Below are 19763 nucleotides of genomic sequence, written 5' to 3'. Positions count from 1 at the left end.
CAAGTATGCTATAAGTCATGGGTTCATAATGGGTTAAGAAGGTAAATATCCAGATTACCCCTAACTTAACTGCATAAAATCCCCACAGGCGGGTACGACTCCACCATACTAGTCGTACCCTCCAATATGAGTGGTACACACCACTCGTATCCTATACCTCCTTTATATTACTATATTGGTCAACATATGACCATACAAGCCAAACTATATCTAAGTATACGACTAGTACCCTCAATCCGTACCCATAATATAACAAATAGGAGTTGACACTATCCAATATATGAGTGGGCCAATACGACTCATACCTTATCTCACGACCCATGGTGAGCCACTCTTACTCAGATGCAAGTTACTTTACTAAGTCTTAGATTAAGTAAAGGAAAACCCAAACCATATGCCTGTACCCGACCATACGACTCGTACCAACCCACCATCACTGATTAGTGTACAACCAACCCTACAAATCATACCCCAGCATACAACCTGTACCCCCTAGTCGTACCTCGATCAGAAACTAAAAATACATGAAATTTTCTAAGGTTCCCAAACCCAGGGTGTTTAAACTATGAACCTCAAATGGATGTGTAGGTCTGGACCAACCTCAAATGGCCTCAATATTTGTTAAATCCTCCATCCTTAGAAACCATAAGCCTTAGAAATAAAATAGACTCGAGCCAAAACTCAAAATTTTGAGAATTTGGCAAAAACTAGAGAGTGTTTCGAAGTGTTTTAGATTAGAATAATAGGGCAAATAACCTCCCAAGTGTGATATAAGTCATGGGGTCATAATGGGTTAAGAGTGAAAATGTTCAGATTACCCCCAACTTAACTGCATAAAATCCCCGCTGGTGGGTACGACTCTACCATATTAGTTGTACTATCCAATATAAGTGGTACTCATCACTCGTATCCTAGACCTCCCTTAGATCCCACACTAGTCAACATACGACCATGCAATCCAAATTGTATCTAAAGATATGAGTAGTACCTTCAACCCATACCCATAACAAATCCAAAAGAAGTTAACACCATCCAATATACGAGTGGGACAATATGACTCATTCCTTATCTCACGACCCATGGTGATCCACTCTTACTCAAATCCAAGTTACTTTACTAAGTCTCAGGTTAAGTGAAGAAAAACCCAAACCATACGCCTGTATCTGACCATACAACTCATACCAACCCAAGACTTACGCATTTAAAAAGTCAATCTAACCCACCAACCATCACTGATTAGTGTACGACCAACCTTACCAATCATACCCCAGCATACAACCTATACCCTCTAGTCGTACCTTGACCAAAAACCAAAAATACAAGAAATTTTCTAAGGGTCCCAAACCCAGGGTATTTCAACTAAGAACCTCAGATGGATGTGTAGGTCTGGCCCAACCTCAAATGGCCTCAATATTTATTGAATCCACTATCCATAGAAACCATAAGCCCTAGGAATGAAATAAACTCAAGCCAAAACTTAAACTTTTTGAGAATTTGGCAAAAAGTTTGAGATCTCTCAAAGTCTGGAGCACAATCCTCAAATTTCATATATGCTTCTTCCTACTCCTCAAATAAATAAGAATGTTATCGATAAACACAATAACAAAGGAGTCCAATAAGTTCTACATGGTTTATTAAATCCATGAATACAGCTTGGGTATTGGTCAACATAAAAGAGCTCATAATGGAATAGAGAGTCAAAAAAGTTGTCTTTGGGATATCCTCAGCCCAAATCCTCAATGTACGATAATTGAATCTCAAGTCAATCTTATAGAACACCGCCCCTCTCTAAAACTTGTCAAATAAGTCATCCAAATAAGGCATATGATACCTATTCTTCACTGTCACCTTATTTACCTATTTATAATTGATACACATATACAAAGAACCATTATTTTTATTTATGAACAAGATAGGAGTAGCCCAAGGTGAAACACTCAGCCTAATAAAACCCTTACCTTAAGGATCCTAAAAAAAGGAATTCAACTTATTAAGGCTAACAAGAGCCATACAGTAAGGTGCCATAGAAATAGGTCGAGTGCCTAACTCAAGATTAATAAGTAACTAAATATCACGCTCATAAGGAAGGCCAGGCAGGTCGGTAGGAAAGACATCAGGAAAGTCACAGACTGTAGAAATAGAATAGAGCGATGGACTCTCCGCACTAGCATCACTAATATAAGCAAGATAAGACTCTAAACCCCTTGATATGAATCTTCTAGCCTAAACATAAGAAATAATCCCCATCAGCACATGGCTAATAGATCTCTACCACACAACCAGGGGTATGTCGGGCATGGCTAAGGTAATGGTCTTGGTGAAATAGTCTAGGATCGCATAATAGGTGGATAACCAATTCATGACTAGAATCATATCAAAGTACACCATATCTAATACAATAAGATTAACCGAAGTATCAAACTCTCAAATGGTCACAATAGATGATCTATAAACTCGATCAACTACTAAAAAATTACTTACGTGAGTAGACACACATACTAACATAGATAAAGAATCCTACGAAAACTCTAACTGTGGTGCATAATAAGTAGACACATATGACTAAGTGGATCCTTGATCAAATAAATCATAAGCTGAATGATGGCACGCTAAGATCATACCTACAATAACAACATGATACCAAACAAACTATGAAAAGTAAAAGTTGATGATGAAAAGTAAAGATAGAAGTTAAGATAGATCTTAAGAAAACACAAGAAAAAAATAATCAAGAACAATGGGTATATTAAAACCTAATCCCCTTGATTACAAACCTAATCTCCCACCAAACTTCTACGATAAGAAAGAGGTGTTGGACGGCCTCAAATTTACATGTTTCTAAGTGAAATGTTCAACGAAAGATACTAACTCTCTCTCTCTCTCTCTCTCAAGGAGAAGCACTCATCAATATTCAAGCAAAAACTACCAAAGTGAGGTAAGGTTTTTGGTATTTATACCCTTACACTAATTATTATATATTTGTGATCGAAAGTGAATCATTTGCAGCAAAGAATACAAGTCAGACCTTTTTGGCATCTACCCAAGCAAATTGGATGCACCTATACACAAGTGGAATGCAGATACCACTATTGGCATATGCTTGAGTATATGGCGCTCACCTAGGGCACAGATAGGCTGTAGGTCATCTCTCATAGGCCTTTTAGCCCCATCTCGCACTCCTTTGACCCTTACAAGGTTCCTTGATCCATTATAGATGCAACCACCAACACATAACACCTTTTTAATAGTGATATAACATCTTCAAGCACCTCTCTTTTCATAAAAACTACTTAGAGAACTTAAAGTTCCTGATCTTGTCTACTAGTTAAGGGTCTTGAGCTAACCTAAATTGTATCATCCTCACCAACTTAGGAATAATTTGACCTAAAATTCATGGGGTGATCATCTTAAATCAAGTTAAGGAGTGAAAGATCACACACATTAAAGGTATTATGCACTTGATATTTTGGAAGAAGGTTAATCTTGTAGGTATTATCATTTATCTTATCAAGTACTTAGTAGATCATCTCCTCAATGCATCAATTTGGATTTTCTTTAGGTTAGGAACCTATGTTTCTGGAGGTGCACCCATAACCAATTACCTAATTCAAGCACAAGCCGCTTCTATCCCTTGTTCACTCTTTTAGGCACCTTTTGATATTTTTTCTCAAGGAAAATCCTTACCATCTCATGGACATTTTTCATTCCTTCCACCCTCTTGTTCCCATCAAAGCTAATGATAACATCACTAAATAAAGGGTGATATCTGAAAGAGTGAGGGTTTAAAATCATAAACACATTCAAAGGGAGTTATATCAATAGTCAGATAGATAACACGATTATAAAAAAATTTAACTAAAGGTAGGTGGTCCTCCCAAGAGGTCATTTTTTTTTTACTAAGGTGTGTAACCTCTATTTTCCAATCATTTTATGGGTGGCAAGATATTGAAAAAAAAAAAAGCAAATTAGTGCCAAGACTACCCCATAATAACCTCTAAAAGTGACTAAGAAACTTAGAGTCCCTATCACTAACAATGGCTTGAGGGATTTCGTGTATTTTAAAAATATGCTCAATAAACAAATAAGTCATATTTGGAGCATAATCACTTTTATGGCACAAAATAAAATAGGACATCTTATAAAACTGATCAACCATAATAAATATACTATCTCTACCACTCCTCATCCTAGGAAAACCCAAAACAAAGTACATAGAGATGTTAATCCATAGGTATTAGGGAGTGGGTAGTGAGGTATGTAATCCTTGAGGGAACAGGATGGATTTTGCACTTCTATATCCATACATTGGCCATAAATTGTAGAAACATCTTGATGAATCTTGGGGCTAATAGAATTATTCTTCTAGGATTTCAAGGGACATACCAATCCCAAAGTGGCCCATCATACCACCATCGTGGCCCTCTCTTACAAAAAATTCTCTTCATGAGCTAAAGAGAACACATAACCTCTTTTATTTAAACAAGAATCCATCAAACTTAGAATAGGGCATAGTAGTTCTATCCCTCATACATCTTTCCCTATTCTATTTTTTGTAATCTTTGAAGATTGGAGAAAACTTGGGGTACTCCAGATACAATGTCTTCAAGCATTCAAAACCAATCAATTTTAAAGACAAAGAGGTAGTGAAAACATGCTTACGAGATAAGGCATCAGCTACCAGATTCTCTTTTTCCTTTTTGTATTGGATTACTTAAGGAAAGGTCTCTAGTAATTCAATCCACTTAGTATGCCTCTTGTTAAACTTATATTGGGCCCTAAGGTGTTTCAAAAATTCATGGTTGGTTTGAATCATAAATTCCTTAGGCCAAAAGTAGTGTTTCCAACTGCTTAAAGCTCTAACCAAGGCATACAACTCCAGATTATATGTGAAGTAGTTCAAGGTTGCACCTTTGAGCTTTTAACTAAAGTATACAATGTATTTTTGGGCTTGCATTAAGACGGCCCATATCCCTACCTTGATAGCATCAAATTCAACATCAAATATTTTTCCAAAGTCAGGCAATTACAAAAAAAATGTGGAGCTAAACATTGTTTTCAAAGTTTCAAGCGCCTTTACTTACTCTTCACCCTACTTAAAAGGCTTATCCTTTCAAACTACCTCGGTCAACACAGCGTCTATGGTGCTAAACCTTTTGTCAAATACAATACATGAAACTTCTCAAATCACCAATAAATTGTAGAGTTGGATAATTTGTATAGCATCTATCTTGGATTCATCCTCTTTAATACCCCGAAATCTCACAAAAAAACCCAAGAAAACAACTTTATTTACATAAAAGGAGCATTTTTTCAGGATTATCAAATAGTTTTTCCTTCCAAATCACTTCAAAAATACACAACAAATATGGAGCATGATCATCAATGCATTTTCCATACACTAAGATATCATCATAGTAAACTATCACAAATGTCCCTATGAATGGTTTCATCACATGATTCATTAACCGCATAGAGACCAAATTTGGTGAGCCCGAATGGCATAACCATTCATTCATAGAGACCAAATTTGGTCTTAAAGGTTATTTTCCATTCATCACTAAGATTTATATGTATTTAATGATATCAACTCCTAATATCAACTATAAAAAAGACAAGAATCATTCAATTCATCCAACATATTATTTAATCTAAGAATATATGATACGCATGTGCTATGTCCCATTTGTCTTTACTATTATCTTATTGATAGCCTGGCAATCTATACACATGTGCCATGTCCCATTTGTCTTTTGTACTACCAACACCGGGACCACATATGTACTCATGCTTTCCTTAAAGTATCCTTTGTTGAGGAGTTCATCAACTTGCCTTTGGAGCTCTTTAGTGTTCATTGGATTACTTTGATAAGAAGATTTTTTGGGCAATTAAGAAATCAACATGAAATCAATCTAATGCTCAATTCCCCAAATTTAGGGTAACTCCTTTAGGAATACATCATCAAATTCCCAAAAAAAATAGCATTATAAATAGGAGAAATAGAGTGGTTAGTATGAAAATCATGGGCTAGGAGGATCATATGTGCTCTATCATCATGTTCCTTGAAAAAATCTTTTCCTAGCCAACATTACCATGGGACTCTTCCCCTTCAACCTTCTCTTCTCCTCTTCTTCATACTTCTCCTTGTTTTGGTCTTCTTCTTTACCTTATTTCTTACCCTTATCTTTCAATTCTCTTATTATTTGGTATACCTCATTTATTTAAGATGGTAAAAGTGGATGGAGAGTGGATTGTTTACCATTTAAACCACAAGAATGATAATTGGTCCTCCCATCATGCTTGGTTGAAAGATGATATTTCCATGTCCTTAAATTGAATCACTACTTGTCTAGTAACCTTCAACTCTCCACATTCATTTAACCATCAGATCTTGTACATTATGGTATATTTGGTTATAGGCAACATATAAAATCAACCATAGTATCACTAGATATGTTAGCACAACTCCCATATCAATGACCAAGGAGCAAATATTCTTCTTGATAAGGCACTTAGTATGGGATATATTTTCCCTTTGACTAGATAATCTATTATATTACTAATCATTACTCGCCTCACAACAAAGTTTGGAACCTTAACTCTCCATATTGAGGTCAAGCATCTTTATTATCTTCCTTTACCTGCTCATCTTTATTGGGACCCTCTTTATCTTAGGATTTTTCATCATTTTCATCATCCACCCTAACCTCTTCTTTAAGGTAATACAACCTCTCTTCCTGAAGAATCATATTTCTCTGATTGGGACATTGACTTACATTATGTCCCTATCCTTGGCATTTAAAACATATAAAACCTTTAGAATTGGGATTAGGATATTTGTTACCTTTATTCCATGGTGGTACTTTTGAGTGGTCTTCTCTACAGGCTTCTTGTCATAGGACTTATTGCAGTCCTTGTTATTGTTCCATCCTAATAAAAATTGAGCTACCTTTTTCTTCTTACTACAAGAGTTGGTAGATAAGTACCCTTTGGTTTTGGTAGTTTTTCTCTTCTTGAGATCCCTCTCAATTTCCAAAGCTTCTTCGATGCATTCTTATATGGTTTCAAAGTTATGGATAGTCATAGATGAGGAGATATCTTTGCTCAACTAAACCTTGAAGCCTATATGGCATGTTTCATGTTATCATGATGCTCTAGCTTTAAAATCAATTATTGGAATTCATCATAGTAGGTCAAGACACTATTTTTTTCCTTGGCTCAAGTTATTTAGCTTAGAAAGTAACTCATGTCTATACCTTTCAGCATGTACTTTTATCTCATGAGTCCCTTCAATGTATCCTATGGGGGTGGTTATCCTTTATTTAACATATTTCTAAACCGCTTGGCATAATCCAACCACGTATTCATAAACCCTTCAAAGTGGGTTATGTCATAACAACTCTTTCTCTCATCGATAATATCATTAACTTGAAAGATCCTTTCACAAGAGGACTCTCTCAGATTAAATAAGCATTAGGATCACTCTTGCCTTTGAAGGTTGGAAGACTAATCTTGACTGAATTGATACCCATATCTCAATCCTTATTACCATGTTGGTTCCATTGATTATGACCTTGGGGTCAATTTTCCAAGTTTACCTCCTATAAGGCACCAGACCAAATATTCCTCCTCAATATCTATGACCTTCTTGACCCATCATCCTATCTCTCATAGTTCTCTACTCATACATTCTCTTTATCAAAAACTCTAAACTCTCCTTGAGGCTTCTCCCTCTTTTTTTCTTTGACTTAGATGGGTTGATTGTGGTTATAGGGTACTTGGAGCAATAGATTTTGGTTTGATAGAGGTTGATGTATTTGGTTTTATGTTTCACCTTAGTTGGTTGGTTAAATTATGGTCAGAGTGGATAAATGGGATTTTGATTATACAGATAGGCAGTGTTCTGGGTAGGGTTTTGTATTGGTCTTGGTGGATTAAACATTTGGTAAAGTCTTTCTGGGTAATGGTAGAGAAAGTGTTTTAAGCATGTCTTCTAGATGGTGTATGGAAGTTTCAAAGGGTTGTTTGGTTTGAGTTTAGATGCCCCTCCAAATTAACCAACCTCCTATTCAATCCCATTACTTGACTTTGAAACTCACTCATTTCTTGTTTCACACTCAATATGGATACTATTAAAGCTTCCATGTTTACCTTTCCTAACAAACTAGGAGTGTCATCTCCTGGAGTCATAGTAAATATTATAAAAGACACTAAACATAAACAACAAACATGTTAGTGTTAGATAAATAACCTCAAAAATCTTCACATCTTTGTATGCCTCACACCTACATCACAAATATTGAAGGATGGCTTCTACTCCGGGTGAGAGTCGAGGTGTCAAATCTACTCTTGATCATATTGGATGTTTGAAATACTTAATAGAAATGTGTACAAACTTGAATCAAGAACTAACAATGAAACAAAAATGAAAAAAACTTGAAAGAAGTGGGACAATGAAAGAATTTAGACTCTAGAACTAATCAACCTAGTAGGTCAATTACTAAATATTGAGTAGTTAAAGAATCAAAATATAAGTTCAAGAATCAAGAATTAAAACTAGATTGATTAAACCTGAGAAAAAGTGATTTCGGAAGGCTTGATATGAGTTTTGAAGCAAGTTAACACAAATTGGGTGCAGGTTGGGTGCACTTTGGACCTGCTCACATAGACTAGACACAGATCAAACCAGAACTGATTTGGTGAATGTGTATGACACCGATGGGCATACCTTGGGTGCACCTTAGGCGCAGGTGCAGCGCATAGACCTAATAGATTGTCCTCTTTGTAGGCCCCCTTACCTTTCTCTCTTGGAATACTCTTTGAGCCCTTTTGATATTCCCGTAGACCAATATTTCTACTTAATTTTTCTTTCTCTTTATTCAATCAAACAATAAGTTTTAAGACGTATATGCCTCATGAAGATATGAAGGTCTTCAAGAATAGCATAGACACAAAATTTCCAACAATTGCATCTTTGCTCAGAAAGTGCTAAAATTTTGACTATAGGCTCCCTTTGATATAAGGAGCATTTTCTAACAACCTTATCTCCTTGTTCCATACCAAAACTTGTAGGTCTGAGAACCCATTTCTTCTTTTCTATAAGTTTCAAGACTACAATGGTAGGTTTATCTTCAACACCTTCAAACCACAATTAGATCTCAATTTCATGACTTGAAACACTAGATGAACTAAATTTAATGTTGAAACTCCAAAAATCACTCAAAATCAAAACTAAATTTTGGGTACTTTCCCTAAAATGTATTTTTGGACTCTTTTTTTTATTTTCAATTTCTTGATATCTAACCCGAGACTAGAATCGTTAGAATGATCCTAAGCCTTGCTCTAATACCAAATGATATCAAACAAACTATGAAAAGTAAAAGTTAATGATGAAAAGTAAAGATATAATATAAGATAGAGGTTAGGAAGACATAACAATAAGAAAGAATAAAGAACAATGGATATATCAAATCCTAATAACCTTCATTACAAACCTAATCTCGCACTAAATTTTTATGGTGACCAAGAGGGATTAAACGCCCTCAAATTCATATATTTCTAAGTCAAATATTCAACTAAAGCTACCAACTCTCTCTCAAAGAGAAAAAGTCATCAGTATTTAAGGAAAAACTTCAAAGTGACATAGGGTTCGGGGTATTTAAACCCTTAACTAATTATTACACATTTAGGGCCAAAAGTGACCCATTTGTAACAGATAAAACAACTCAGCCCACTTTGGCATTTGCTCAAGCAGATGGGGTATACCTTGGGGCACCTTGGCACAGGTAGAATACAGATGCCAATGTTGGTATCTTCTTGAGCATATGAGGTGTACCTAGGGTGAATATAGGGAATAGGTCAACTCTTGTAGGCTTTTTAGCCCTATCTCGCGCTCTTTTGACTGCTTAAGGTATTTTTCTTCATTATAGATGCAACCACCAATACATAACACCCTTTTGAAGGTGAAAGAATGTCTTCAAGCACCTCTCATTTCAAGAAAACTCCTTGGAGCACTTTAAGTTCCCAAGCTTAGTTTCTAGTGAAAGTTCTTGAGCTCACCCAAATTTTATCACAGCATTTGAAGACTCTACCTTTGGTTTACCAGGTAGAATATATAAATAACCACACCTACCACCTGGAAGGGCATCAACTAACCAGCTTCCCGACCTGCCTAAGGACTACCCTGAGAACTATAGGGACCACCTCAAAGAACCTGTATACCACCACTATTTTAGAGCGGCATTACCCTTATAGGTGGAATACTCTATGTTGTAGGTACAACTGTCCCATGCCAGGACATTGTATATAATAATGGTTGAACGACCTATACTCATAACACAACCCAGGAATTATAGTGTGCCCAGAAGATTCGGTGGCTTAGAATAGCCTTCTTAATTAGAAAACCCAGAATATGTATCTAGCTAGGATGATCACTGTAATTAGACTGACCCTTATCATTAATCTAAATTATGGCATAAAGAAGCCCACTAGACTGACCCTAATGTTGATAAGACTAGCGTGGAGGGTACCTACCCTAAGACTCTCTATCTCTGAACTATAAGTTGCTTTAGATCCCACTATAAATACCTTGATAATATAGTCTTTTATTGTTGCCCATTTGGGACCCACGATGCATCTCTTCCATTGTCTAAGCATACTTAAAGACCTTAATAAAAGGCCTGCTAGTGGAAACCAAACTCTGGGAGCCATGAAAAGAGAAAGTCCCAATCCCCAAATAAAACACCAAATCAACTCATACTTGGTTGGTAAAATAGTTGTAGCATACCTGGATAACTCGTGCAATCAAGCCTCATACTCCAAGAAAATCATAAAACCCTACTATAATCTTGAGACTAATCTCCCATCTGGTCTTTAAGGCCACGGGGCATATATTTCTACAAGAATATCGAGAACTAAGTCCATGTCAATAGAGGAGATCCATTTGGCTTGGAATCAAGATAATCTCTCCACTAATGTCTAACTAAAAAGTAGTATAGTAAATGACATGAGTCTTATCCAGTTCCAAATTTCGGAGCATATCCTCACAAGTAGTTAAGAAATCAAATGCATCCTTACTTGGTGCCTACAAAAAACTAGGTGGATTCAATCTCAAGAATCTACCTAATATCTTCTACTCCTTAATATATATAGTATGTTGGACGACTACTGGATAAGAAACTATCGATATTAGAGGGACATCAACTCTAGGGGTCGCAGCTACAGGTTGTGCCCCATCCTCTGTACCACTCTATCCATAAATTGTGCACCAATAAACAATGCACCACCAACCAAACCTAGCAACTGAACTAAACATATCTGAACAGTGATAAAGAAATAAACTTTAGTAGAGCCTAGGCTGCCCCCTGGCCCACTACTAGCTGGGGTGGTGGAATCTCTAGTGCAAGAGTAGGAATATAGTCTAGTGAAGGCTCCCAATTCAAACCCCTAAATAGGGATGCAACTCTCTCCAGCCCCCATCCTCTGGTTATCCATGACCTTTAGTAGGATACCTAGTCATAGACTCGAGGTCCTTGCCTCCAATAGTAGTAGCTCACATCCTAGCCATCTATAAAAGAGTGAAACTTAAAAAACAATATAGACTCCTAGCATGAAATAACTGATGAAAAAGATGATCTCTAAAGAATATCCTATAGCCTTTCGAAGATAAGAAACGAACATCATCATTCTGATCTACGAAACTCTACTAGGCACTTACTTTTGTATCAACAATAAAAGTGAACCTTTCTTTGATACCAATTTTTCATGACCTAATATCACGATTCATGATGGCATCTACTTTAACCTGCTAGTAGGTAAGCCAAACTGTAGCTCAAAATGTCAAGTAATGGGCTTGTTGGTGGATACTAGAGTAAATATCAAAATTATGCAAGTAAATATATTAAAAGTCATAAAACATAAGGATAATAGCACAAGTGGAGATAAATAAAGAGAAAGAGTAAAATATCCCATGACTAAGTAAGGTCGGTACAAGAGCCTCTTGCAAAATAAATAAGAGTACTATAAGTATCAAATGTAGAATAGTCCTGAATAAAAAGACAATCCAAACTAGAAAAAGGACAGAAAGCCAGTTTTGGCTTTGAGAGCTCACCCTATCTTTGAACTCCGACTAACACTAGTACAGATGTTAATAGTGGAAACTAGACTCGGATCTACATTAGAAAAAAGATGAAGAAGTGTAGTATGAGTACCAAAACAATAGATACTCAATAGGCATCATCAGTCGCCTAAGCTAAATCATAATATAAGTACAATAAGATGTGAGATAATAAAATAAAGTCGAGGAAAAAGAGCAAACCTAAGATAATGATCCAAATGGTGAAAATAAATAATTTAGTTAATAATATTGAAAAGGACACGACTAACTCCAACCTAACTGTTGCGATAAGCGCAAAAGGCTCAAGTAAATGTGAGTAATCAAACTGATCCCCAGTAAGCCTGATGGATGCAGTCAATAAACAAATACCAATTGTAACACTCATAAAGTATTTTACCCTCAAAATCGTAATCGCAAATCCTATCATACCATAAGCACCTGACTCGAACTGGTACCTTTATCATCATAAGGAACCTCTCAATACCGGACTCAAACTAGAAATAATATCATGAATACCAGACTTAAACTAAAAATAATATTACCATAGATTCCAAATTTGAACTAGTCTTAAAATCATAATCTCCAAACTTGCACCGATTTTAATATCATAATTGTCTGACTCGATTCGGTCTTAAAATATACCTAAAGTCCGATCCTAGTCAAAGTCAAAAATGATCAAAATCCTTCATGGGCTCAAGAATGTAAGCAGGATGATGGGAGAATATATATATATATATATATATATATATATATATATATATATGTATGTATGTATGTATGTATATAAGCGAAACTAAAAGTAAGACAAGAAGCCACATGGCAGCACAAGAATAAGTCTAAGTAATAATTTTAAGACAAAGTTAAAAAGTATGTAATAAATGAATTGAAAAATTAAGTATTTGAATTTGAAATACATTATCTCTTTTTTAAAAAAAATTATTATCTTAATAAATAGAAATTCAGAATTGAAGAGTCCTTATACACTCTTACTATTTCAAAGCTATTTCTTATAAAATTTAAATATTATATATATATATATAGAGAGAGAGAGAGAGAGAGAATTTATTTACATAATAATAATAATAATAATAATAATAATAATAATAAATTATAATAGGAGGAGAAGTACGTATAGTAGATAAAAAAATAAATGAAAGATAAAAAAGATAAAAGATAAAAATAAAACATGATTATAACCTAAGTAGTATTACTAATAATTATTATAAAAAATTATGATTATATCACAAGTGATCGAAACTTTTAACAACTAAAAAAATGGTGATATTAATTAGTTGATGCTATTCTTTAACTTAATTGATTCTTTCAACAACTAAAAAACTATTCTATAAATATATGGAGACTTTTTGTTTGAGAGATTAACATGGGTCAAATTTGAAAGTGTCTTATACAAAATGAGTAGTGTGTTTCAATAGGAATAAAATAAATCTATATTTTTTTTAAAATTTTAATTGATATGGATATCTCTCAACTATATCAATCTCATTTTAATTTAAGATTAAAAAAATGTCAAACTCAAAAGTGTAAGGTATAAGATAATTATGTTATTTTAAAATCCTATCTTTTCTAACAAATTAATATCACAATAAGTAAAAAAACACATATTTTTATGCCTTCAAAATTAGTAAAACAAAAAGATAATTTTACAAAAAAATAGTTATAAAATAATTAATTTGAATTTTTTTGTAAAATAAATTTATTTATCAATGATAAGAATTAAAGTTTATTTAATCTTTGTGTTTTTTTTATGTTTATCTTTATTAGAAAGGAAAAAGAAAAGAAGATAAAAACATAAGAAAAGTAATTAAAAAGGAAAGAATAAAGACTCTTATTTGGAAAAATAGTAAAATACACGTTTTTTTAAAAAAAAAATAATAAATACACAGTTTTTGGAAAAAACAAAAAGATAAACTATCTTCCTAAGTTTAAGCAATAAAATACACATTTTTTCTCTTTTTGACTTCATTTGAAAGTTAGTTATTTGATTGTGAATGCTCTTAAATAATTATTCCTTTTTATCTAATATTTAGTTATCCAACTTTAAATAAACTTAAAATTTTCAAAACAAAATTATTAGATGTCTATTCTATTAATTTTCAGGATTTGTTATTGCCATAAAATAAAGATTGGTGGAGTTTTCAAATTCAAAAATACATTTAGAAAAAGACTTATTATTTTGATCAAACATAAAAATAATAATAAAAAGATAATGATTTAAAATATAATTTTAAAATAGTAACCATAAAAGCAATAATAATAAAAAAAATTAATAATAATAGAGAAGAATTGTTTATTTTTTAATTTAAAAAGATGATAAGAAAGGGGGAAAAGGGAAAAACATATGGAAAAAGGAAATAAGTTAATAAATTTTAGAATCAGTAGTATAAATTTTACATATCTTCTTCTATTTTGTTTTATTTTGTTATGAAAAACGTTTTATGATATCATCAATTTTAGATAATTTTCAAACTAAAAATGTATAAATTATTAGATAATTATGATATTTAAGAATCCTATCTTTTCTAAAAAAAATTAATATCACATTCAATTATGAATTTGAAAGAAATTTTAGTTTTCAAAAAATTTTTAATTTTCCAATCTCTTATATATATACACCCTCTAGTGACACATATAGCAGTGTAAGCTTTCCTCTTCTTTTTTATTGTTAATCATTTACAAAGTTTTATTTATCTTAAATCTTTCAAATTTTCTATTGTTTATGTGCTTAACTATTTTTGTTTATATATGCAGTGTAGCAATGATAAAATTTTTATTCTCATATTTAATACTAACAAAGTCATATTTATACCTTTCCTTATTCATTTTATTCAAAATACTACCATGTTATCAGTATACTATAAAAGTAAAGAATTTTTACAAATTATATTTTAATATACAATTTTTTATCACAAAGAATTTCTACAATGGATAAAAAGATTTTAGGTTATAATGCTCATCAAATTTCTTTGAATAATTATCAAAGTAAGTTGATGCTTTACTTGATATTTAATTATTTTATTGTTATTTATGCTTAATATTATAGCTATTTTTGTTACAGATATATCTACCATGGATAGAAAGATTATAGGTAATTTTCATCAGATTCTTTTATTTAACTATAAATATATATTGTTCATGGTTAATTTAATTTAAAATTATTTTATTATTGATTAATGTTATATTTATATTTTGAAATAAATGTACCTACTATGAATTAAAAAAATCATAGGTAATGCTCATCAGATTTCTCTGAATAATTATAAAGGTATGTTCTCATACTTGATTCAATTTTGTAGTTATTTTATTATTTTTTGTGATTAATATTATATTTATCTTTCTTCATAGATGTACCTAAGGAAAATGAAGTTTCCACAAATCTTATGCACATAAATTTCTTCAAAATACGAAATGAATATTTAAGAAATTAACAAGTACTATCGAGAATAGAAAGATACAAAGGAGATTTATCAGACCATTTGAAGAAAGAATGAATCGAAACATATTTGTATATGCAAAAATATTATCATTTTTATTTGTCTTAATATATTTCTCCGTCACTTACATATTTACTCTCTACTAAGAAAGTTGTAAAATAAATTTATATGCATCTAATTATTGCAATTAATTTATTCCTTTCATGATTTTACTTGCAAATATACATTTATATATAAAAAATATTTACTGATTCTATTTGTTATTTAAATTTTTTTAAAATTATACAGCTAAAATATTGATAAACAACAAGTCAACTAAACAATTAAAGTCAATATTAACTATAGAATAATTTTAGATAGTGAACAATGCAATAAAGAAAATTATAGGTCAGTCTTTTGATAATTATACAATTCATTATTTTTTTTTGTCATGTAATAAGATTATGGGATTGTGTGGAAGAAGAGGTTGAAAGGATTGAATAGGGGGTGGGGGTGGCGAAGGGAGAGTATACTGTTCAACTAAATTAATTGAATTATGTAATTTTTTAAATTATTTATTACAAATTATATTTAATAATTATTAATTAATTTAAAATATATTAATGTTCTACAATGAAAGTTAATTTATTCTTTTAAATTAATAAATAATATTTTCAATGATATCTTTTTCAAAATATCTTGTGCATCGCACGGGTACTTATGCTAGTATCTATATAAAGCAAAACTAACACAAGACAAGATGTCAAGTGGAAACATATTAAAATAGCCACGTGGCAGTTTTTAGGACAAAGTTAAAAAATGTTATAATAAAAATTTTGAATTGAAAGATTAATTATTTGAATTTGAACACATTATTCTTTTAAAAAAAGATTTTCATTATCTAAAAAATAGGAACTCATAACTATTTGAAATTTTGAATTAACAGATTCAAAATATTTGAATTTGAAAATGCATTCCTTTTAAAATAAATAGCTTAAAAATAAATTATCCTATTGTTGTTGTTGTTGTTGTTATTGTTGAATCTTACCCTTACTTGCAATTATTTTAAAATTTTACATATAAATTAAAATTTGAATTGAACCTATATATCTATTGCAATTCCTTTATATACAAGTTATAAATTAATTTTTATAAAAAAAAAAATTAACAAAAAAACAAAAAAAAAAGATAGAAAAGCAAATAAAAGAAAAAAGAAAGGAAAAGAAAACGCAGAAAGAAGGAAAGGAAAACTAAGAAAAAAAATGTTCATTCTAAAGTGGTAAAGAAAATTAAGATTAATAAATTTTTAATTTTAATTTAAAAATAATATAATATAATTATTATTATTATTATTATTATGTCTAAAGAATATATATTTATGATGTGTAACCAAATCTTCCTCTTACTTGCAATTATTTTAAAATTTTATATATAAATTAAAATTTGAATTGAACCCATATATCTACTTGCAATTCCTTTATATATTTAATTTATCAATTAATTTTTATAAAAAATAATTTTTTAAGAAACAAACAAAAGAAAGAAAGAAAAGAAAATAAAAGAAAAAAGAAAGGAAAAGAAAACGTAGAAAGAAAGGAAAAGAAAACGTAGAAAAAATTGTTAATTCTGAAACTGTAAAGAAAATTAAGAGTAATATAAATTGTTAATTTTAAGTTAAAATTAATTTATATATATATAATTACATATTAGAAGTAGTTAATTATCACACTTAGAGTTCTAATTGGGCTCTAATTGTTGTCTAACTGATCCTATAAGATATTATTTATTCTATTTGTTGTTTTAAATTGGAATTGGAATTACAATATCTTCTAAAAATAAATTCATAACCAAAAACCAAAATTGAATGTGTTTATTCCTTTATGACACGATTTGTTTTGCTACCACAAAATGTAGAACGCGTTATTATCAAATTATATTATAATTGCACGATAAAGATTAAAAATTTGAATTTAAAGTAGAAGTAGCAATAAAAATAAAAATAATTATTACATTGATTTAAAATTATATAAATATTAGGTAAATATACATTATATTTAAAAAAAGTTAGGATAAGAAAGAATAACAAATTAATCCTCTTTTCAGAAATTAATAAGTTAATAATATTGTAATAAAAAAATAAATCAAAAGATTAGAGATATTTAACTTTTAAAATACTAGATTTTTTTAAAAAAATTACCATAAAATTAAAATTAGAAACCTAATATTAAAGAGTTCTAAATGAACTTTTGCTATTCCTAAACTTATCCCTTTCAATGTTTTAAAAATACTCAAATATTAAATAAGATAAAATAAATTTAATACAAATAATAATAATTCTAAATAATAATAGTAATAGTAGTACACAAGTTGTAGCACTTTCAATTTTAAAAAGAAAGCAGCAGCAGCAGTAGCAGCAGCGACGACGACAACAGCGATGGCGACAATAGCGACAGCAGCAGCAGCAATCGTAGCCATAGTAGTAGTAGTGGTGGTGGTAGTGGTGGTGGTCTCGGTAATAGCAGTGGTAGTCGTCGTCGTCGTCGTAGTGGTAGTCGTAGTAGTAGTAGTAGTAGTGCTAGTGGTGGTGGTAGTGATAGTAGTAGTGGTAGTCGTAGTTGTAGTGGTGGTGGTGGTGATGGTGGTGGTAGTAGTTGTGGTGGTAGAAGTAGTGGTGGTGGTGATGGTAGCAGTAGTGGTAGTAGTAGTAGTGGTTGTGGTAGTAGTGGTGGTGATAGTGGTGATAGTAGGAGTGGTGATAGTAGTGGTAGTGGTAGTGGTAGTATTGGTAATAGTGGTCGTGGTAGTGATGGTAGTGGTGGTTGTGGTAATGGTGGTAGTGTTAGTAGTAGTAGTAGTAGTAATGGTAGTAGTGGTGAGAGTAGTGGTGGTAGTAGTAGTCATAATGGTAGTAGTTAGTAGTAGCAGTAGTGGTAGTAGTGGTAGTAGTTAGTAGTAGCAGCAGCAACAGTAGCAGTAGCAGCAACAGTAGCAGCAGCAGTAGTAGTGGTAGTAGTAGCAGCAATAGTAATAGCAGTAGTGACAGTAGTGGTAGTAGTGATAATAGTAGTGGTAGTAGTAGTTAGTAGCAGTAGGTAGTAGTAGTTAGCAGCAGTAGTAGTAGTAGCAGCAGTAGAAGTATGAGCAGTAGTAGCAGTAGTAGCAAGAGTAGCAGGAATAGTCGGAGTAGAAATAAGTAGAAGTAGTAAGCAGAAGTAGTAGTAGTAGTCGCAACAGCAGCAATAATAGTAGTAGTAGTCACAGCAGCAGCAGCAGTGTATTATTAACAACAACAACAACAATAGTAATAACGGTAGTTTAAATTGTAATAATAATAATAAAATAACAATATTGATAGTAATTAAAACAATCTATATAATATTTCTTATGGATATTAAATTATGTGGTGCAGTGGATAAAATAACAAAAATATCTTGAATTTTATATTAGACAAATTGTACTTTAAATATATGTTGTAACTTTTATCATTTGTGTATATATCCATTCAAACAAAATTGATTGTGGTTGCTTAAAATTCGGGAGCATCAATAATTTTGAAAATTACAGTACAATAAATTAAAATAGATTATAGTATTCAAAAGTAATTTAGAGAATTATTTTTTTCTTTAGAAAAAAAATGAATTACATATGTTTCTAAGAATTTCTTACTTTAATAGGTGTATAACCAAGGTAAAATTTAAATAGCAGTTTCAAATATTTCATCTCATTCAAATATGAATTATAAAATAAATATATTTTTTTTTTCAGAAAAAAATGGATAAGAAAAAGTAACAACATTATATTTTGATAATAAATTGATATGATATTTAATTTGAATTTAAAAGAATTTGAGATGGAATGAAATTCTATCTTCTTAACCTCTCTTATTTATACTTCTACAATAACAGGTTGTGTTAAGCTTCTTTCTCTTGTTTTGTTATTAATCATTAGCTTCATTTACTGAATTTTTATATTTTTGTTGTTTTTTTTTTGTTTTAATATTTTTATTTTTTATATGTAGATAAGTGATAATCATATTGCAGACAGTTTTTTCTACTATATCCACCTCTGAATTCAAGGAAGTAAATATTATTCTGATATTAAATTTTAATTTTAAAAATAGTTGAATTGAAATAAAGTTCAATCTCCATAACCTTTCTTATATATACTCCTATCTCCTATATTGATATATAATTTTAAGCTTCCTTCTCCTTATTTTGTTA

General features: G+C 31.4%; 1 protein-coding gene across 1 annotated transcript; it reads left to right on the top strand.

Annotated features, from left to right (window-relative positions):
• Positions 1-15054: 15054 nt before the first annotated feature.
• Positions 15055-18459, top strand: LOC107868900 (sericin-1-like). The gene is made up of 2 exons (XM_047411582.1): positions 15055-15112; positions 17936-18459. The coding sequence occupies exons 1-2, from the start codon at positions 15055-15057 to the stop codon at positions 18457-18459; spliced, it is 582 nt and encodes a 193-aa protein (XP_047267538.1).
• The last annotated feature ends 1304 nt before the right edge of the window (positions 18460-19763 follow it).

Source organism: Capsicum annuum, chromosome 4 (assembly GCF_002878395.1).
Source record: "Capsicum annuum cultivar UCD-10X-F1 chromosome 4, UCD10Xv1.1, whole genome shotgun sequence".
NCBI classification, from domain to species: domain Eukaryota; kingdom Viridiplantae; phylum Streptophyta; class Magnoliopsida; order Solanales; family Solanaceae; genus Capsicum; species Capsicum annuum.
The sequence above is the reverse complement of the archived record's forward strand: the minus strand, read 5'-3'. Positions and strand labels throughout refer to the sequence as shown.